Here is a 6,239-nt window from a genome sequence, read left to right on the forward strand (position 1 = left end):
AATCGGTTGAGATGTCTCTGAGTTCTGGCACAGTACATGAAAAAATCATAACAAAATGGCCGCACAGCCCATATTGGATCCTATCACAAAACAAATCGTTCTGCATATGTATGACATATGAAGTAATCATTGTACCAAGTTTGAATGAAATCACTCCAGGCATCTCTGAGATAACTGTGTGAACGGACAGACATCACCGAAATATAGTTCAATATAAAATGGTGCCCCCAAAAATTAAGTAAATGTTGTCACAATTATCATAAATATTAAGTAATGGATGCTGTAAACTGCTACTTGAATATTGCATTTTTGTGATTGATAATCTAGAAAGAAGTGCTGCCAACCAGTTATTTTGTTTTATCTTCCGTTATTTTATCCTTGTCAACAGCGCCAGCTGGTAGCCACTTGTCAAGTCAAAATATGAAAATATAATTCTATTAAAAAAGACAACAATTGAAAATGAATAAACTGCATACAAGAAACATCCAAGATAATGATTAAAATTACACAGACAAAGCTGCAAAGATGTTTGTTTTGTATAGTTGCAGTAAATTGGCAGATATATCAATATCACTAGTGCTGTAACAAAAGCGAGCGCGACTGAAAATGGGACACCTAATTAGCAAAGTACCCATATGTATTGCAAGGCATATCGCTGTTTCCCTTTGTAATTAGCAAGCGACTTTTAACTTGTCAGCAATTTTGTTTTACATTTCAGTCAGCTGCAGACACTTCGTGCATGTTGGGGCATGTTACCATAAAGTTTATCTGAGTTTGTGTAATTCAGTGTAGGGGTGGCTGCTTGTTGATTCATGGGATTCAAAATGAATAAAGATAACTATGATATTCATGTGGTTATCAGACACTACACTACAAAATAAAGGTATTTTCAAACGAAACTTGTGGTCTCATTTAGTGCTCTCTGAATTTCGGGAAAATCCTTGTGAAAATCAGTGTGAGAATTCGAAGTTGATTAACAACATCGCGAAAACAATTGTTCTTCCTGTTGTAAAATATGAAAAGTCGTCCAACAGATTTGTGACACATACTCTCTTTGACATACTGCTGAGAACACATTGTTTTCCATGTGTGCCATAAAGTGTGTCCTTCGCTCAATGCCATTGTCTCAGTATCACTAATTGTACCAACTCCAACTCACTTGACACTTTGACTGCATAACTTGACCCTGTGCTTGGTACAGGGCTGTAAATTAGTTCAGCACCATCGATCTTGTCAATTTTTACTGTTATATGCCCATTAATCAACCCTCGGTTGAAAAACTATGGCTCCAAATACCCATAGTGGTCAGAACAGGCTCAGGCAAAATATGCTGCAGTGCTGTCTGACCCACATGATAACCACAGGCAAAACCTCAATCTACAGCCCTGCAGCTAAGGCAACATGCACTTCATGGGAGGTGAACATATAGCAAGAGGCAGAGTATTTGATAGTTTTCTGTTTTGAGATGACCTTGAATCTGGAGGAGCTGACCCATATGTATACCGGTATACCTTTATGTATACAATTTAGGTGACTGTGGAGGGGAATTGGCACTTGAGTTATTCAAACAAAATGTTTATCTGTTTCTTCACAAATATGAGTACAATGTTTAGAGTGCTGCGCTTAAACTAGAAACCTACATGTATGTAGGCCAACAGCAAGCAAATATTTTGAAGCAGTTGTTTATGATCTCAGCTTGAACACAATGAGAAGTGGCCAGGCTCAAGAGATTATGTTAATGAGGAAAAGTTTGAAGGCGGTCAAAGTTATGAAAAGATGAATGTGGAATAAATCCAAATTTGAAGAAGCTAGCAGATAACCAAACTCTGCACAAAAGACAAAAATATTCTTGATCTAACTTTTTGTACATTTTACATGGGATTGCAATCCTTCATTCTGACAAGATGCAACTAGATATTTGAATCCGCGATTTTCCCTCATTAGCGACACTTTCACAAGCATGTAACTTGTTGTCTACATTTTCCTGATACAAATACTTATAATATTTAATAAAAGGAACAAAATGCTGCATTTGAAATTGAAGGCAACTTTGTTTCTTGATCCGAATTTACCCAAAATACAGCACTGGCATTACAATATTCATATAGACTTGTCTGCTTGCTAGAGAATAATAATGAAAACTTTAAATGAAAATATTAAATTCTGTTCATATTGACAAAAATATGAATAGTTATCTGAGAACTGTTTTCAGTCTATTTGCCATAGAACATAGGTTACAGTTATTCAAAGTAAAAGAATGACACCAAAGAGATTATATTAATTTTGGAAGTGTTATATTTTTAATGACAACAGACTGCATAGTAATAAGTAACGAATGCAAAGAATTTTCAAAATGGAAAATTATATGGAAGATTTAGCTAATTTTAACATGAGATATTGTTGACTAACCAAATTTGAAATGTGATCATAACTTCGAATTGAATTAGGAAGAAAAGAAGCCTTAAGAGTTTGCTGTAGATGTGAGTTAAATGAAATAGATGATGAGTGGCATTTGTTAGTCTAAAATAGGAAATTTGATGAACACAAAATTAATATTATTTTAAAAGGTGTGGTTTCATACTGTGGTTTTCTCACAACAGTGGTTTTATGACAGTCTGGAAAAGGGAGCATGTCTGGATAAGAACCTGTATTGTGTTGAAGACAGTGTCAGAAATGCATGAGCAAGGCACTGCTGGAAAGTTTGTGAGACCGACATCAACACCAAAGAGGAAATCAAGACAACGAACATGTGAGTTACCTTGATGAAACAATTTGGTGAATTATGCATTATCATGTGTATGTAAAATGAAAACATTCAGTAATACATCAAACTGTAATGAATGATACGGTATTGTCTCACGGGTTCTAAATTGGACTGGAAAAGCAAAAATGTTTAAATTAGAGTCTTTCCATGAACAAATCATAGGCAAGTACAAATTAAGGTAATCATCAAAGTTTAAGGATCATTTTACATCTTCATAATTGTGCTGTTATGCCAAACTATTCAAGTACCTCATCCTGACTGTCATATCAGACTTTTCCAGTGCAGTATGTGTTTCCGTTCCTCATTGTAAGTTGCTGTATAAATCAATGCAGCTGTTTTCAAACCGTGCGTCCATATACATCAATGCCCTCACAGAAATCTTACAATTTAGACTTTCAGTCCACATTGAGTTTATTCAACAGCACTGCACATCACAATATATCGCAAATGTATAGCAAGTGGAATTTGAGTGAATAGTACCATACAGGATTATGACAGAGTTACCTTGTACCTAACAACTCATGCATTCTACCTGACAGTGAGCAGCATTGGTGATGTGAGTAACATCAGTATGGCATCTGCCATCAATGATACCATCATGTCTGTGGACCTACAGGCTCCATCTCATGAAAATTTGTTTCTAGATGGATGCAAGGTGAGAGACACAAATCTTATTGATTTCAGACTGCAACGCTCGAAATACTTTTTTTCAACCACCTGTCCACTGGACAAGTCAAAATAAAAAGTACCTGTCCCAGTGAGAAAAGTAACTGTCCAAAATGGCATAAATTATTCTAAGAAACTATACTAATTTCAACTCACCTGAGACAATGTCCAGAGAAATTCAATGTCATTTTAATTAGTTTGACAGGAAGTTTTTGACAGAACCAACAAGTGAATGTGGGAAAATTCAACAAACTCACGTCTGTATTGTATGCAAAATATGGCATAACAATGCCATCAGTGTCGAGATGGCTCTGAGAATCTCCCAATCTAAGAGATTTGAGACATGACCTTTCATGACGGGATGCTTGCATCTAAAAAACAGTGCACTTTTTGGGCTCTTTCTGCACTGATAATATGCAATCTAAAGTAGTTATATCAGATATAATCAGACATTACATAACGCTTAGTCAACAACTTCAGATACCAATAGCTTGGCCGGTACTACTTTATGCCAAGGTATTGTACAGTGAAGCGGCACAAACTCAGTCTCATGTAAACCTTGACAACAGTATTATCATTTCAGGACATCAGAATTTGTTCCTACTTTTATTAATTTGAACTAACATATGGCTTGTAGTATATTTATAGGTCCTATTCTGTGAAAATTAGGGTACAATGTTCAAAGAAGTTCAAGGCGAACGATTATCTGTATGAGTGAAGTGTGTAAGGCAAAGATGTCTTCCCTGTACACCCACTTAATTGCTATCTCTAATCACATATTGCAAACAGCTTACGAGATGGCAAATAACTTTAATTAGGAGCTCCATACCCCTTCAAACCCCTATTTCAAGGGGTGAATGTGCATTGAATATGCATTGTTTTTTAGATGGAAACGTCCCCTAATGAGATAAATCAACATGGCTGACTCCTGTAAACAGTGATTAGATATTATCGAACTTTCTTTTACCTTTTTCTGACAGGTAAATATCCAAACAATGATTTTCAAAATTTTAAAAGGTACATAAATTTAAACTTATGAATATTTGCTGTAGTCAATAGGTTGAAATACTGGTTGCAGGCTGAAAAATCTACCTGTCAACTTTGACAAGTACTTTTCAAAACTACTTGTCCCAGGCCAAATTTCACTTGTCCGGGACAGGCAGACAGGTATTATTTCGAGCCCTGGAATGTAAGATATAGAGGTTATTTGGCTGGAAAGCAGACAGCCTGACCCGACATGCAGACAGGCAGTGTCCAGACTAGATGATGAACAGAGTGACAGAGGGGAGGCATCAGTAGACAAAATAGGGTGACAGAGAGGAGACAGAGACCAGTAAATAAAAAGTGACAGACAGGAGACAGATGAGTAGACAAACTGATAGATAAGTAGACAAATAGAACGATGGACAAGAGACAAGGAAGATCAGTAAACACTCATTTCCCTGACCAATTGACAGAAGATTCAGACCAGAAGACAAACAGTTTGAGGTACACACTGAAAGACAGCAAAGAGTTGAGAACAGACTTGAAGAAGACAATTGAGGCATAAGTAGGAATCACATTGATGTACATGTAATTTTTGTTACTACAGATCATTCTGTGTGGTTTCACGGGAGCTGAGATTGACAAGTTGCAAAGAATCATCAACTTAGGGGGTGGTTCTCGATTCAACCAATCAGTGGATAGAGTCAGTCATGTCGTCATGGGAACAAAAGATGACAACATCATCAAAACCATTCAAGATTCAGAATCAAGGTGAATTGTTGCTCCATAATTGTTCATCATTTACACAACGTTTTGTGAATCGACAGACCAAATTAATTGGTGTATTATATTCATAGAAATAATTTGTCCTTATCTATCGATAAGGTAAAATTCTCAGCCTCTTTGTCAAAATGCTTGTTTTCTTTGCTGAATTATGGTGTTTATATGAGCCAGATCTTGCGATGAAATATTGACGCAAAGCAGTTTTGATTTTACAATTACTTGAGATCTCTTTTAATCGCCATATCAGTGTTCAAGATATAAAGGACATAACTAAACAGAAATCACAATGGGAAACTATGTCAAATAGTTTTATGCCACTATAAGGTCATAACTTCTTGTGATGAAGTCTATTCAATGATAATCCAGACAGGCGTTTGTTACAAAGATTCAGAGGAATAAATTTTGTGTAATTCTTTTAACAGGCCATATTTCTTGACTGCTCAGTGGCTTAATGACAGTTTTACTTCTGGTGAGAAAATGGATGAACAGATGCATTAATATATGCCACTCACAAGGTGCACCCACTTTGCTCATATTGTTGATGTTTTCAGTATCATAAATGGTTCCTCATAAAGAATATGCTGAAATTCCAGTCTCAAGCATTACACACTTGTATGGAAATAATCCATATTGAGCAGGTCATTAGCATTTTGTAGTTCCAGGGAATAATATGAAGGTAACATGAAATATGTTATCTGAACAAAGCATACATCTACAATGCTTAAAATTTGACATTCATGATGACGAAGCAATTGAACAACTAGTAGGCATACTTCTACACTGTATTACATACCAGAAACAGCCTAAGCATTGTGGGATAATTTCATAAGTTTTCTCACTGCAATACAGAATTGAAGAAGAAGATCACACAGACATTGAGAGTGTACCAAAGGCCAAATCCAAGCAGAAAAATACCAGTGTCAGGGAAAGTTGGAACAGTGTTGCTGTCAGTCACATGGAACATGATGATGGAGATGAAGATATCACTCGTATGGAACAGTATCTACCTCAGAATACCACAGGTACCAGAATTAATTACTAA

General features: G+C 36.1%; 1 protein-coding gene across 1 annotated transcript; it reads left to right on the top strand.

Moving 5' to 3' along the window:
* Positions 1-2,608: 2,608 nt before the first annotated feature.
* LOC139124395 (DNA topoisomerase 2-binding protein 1-A-like) lies at positions 2,609-6,239 on the top strand. The gene is made up of 4 exons (XM_070690526.1): positions 2,609-2,749; positions 3,304-3,419; positions 5,022-5,185; positions 6,047-6,239. The coding sequence occupies exons 1-4, from the start codon at positions 2,674-2,676 to the stop codon at positions 6,237-6,239; spliced, it is 549 nt and encodes a 182-aa protein (XP_070546627.1). The 5' UTR covers positions 2,609-2,673.

Source organism: Ptychodera flava, assembly GCF_041260155.1.
Source record: "Ptychodera flava strain L36383 chromosome 23 unlocalized genomic scaffold, AS_Pfla_20210202 Scaffold_24__1_contigs__length_23054250_pilon, whole genome shotgun sequence".
In the NCBI taxonomy this organism is placed as follows: domain Eukaryota; kingdom Metazoa; phylum Hemichordata; class Enteropneusta; family Ptychoderidae; genus Ptychodera; species Ptychodera flava.

Coding starts and splice junctions, on each gene's coding strand:
- LOC139124395 (XM_070690526.1), top strand. CDS start 2,674: ATGCATGAGCAAGGCACTGCTGGAAAGTTTGTGAGACCGACATCAACA. Junction 2,750..3,303: donor GAAATCAAGACAACGAACAT/GTGAGTTACCTT, acceptor TCTACCTGACAG/TGAGCAGCATTGGTGATGTG. Junction 5,186..6,046: donor ATTCAAGATTCAGAATCAAG/GTGAATTGTTGC, acceptor ACTGCAATACAG/AATTGAAGAAGAAGATCACA.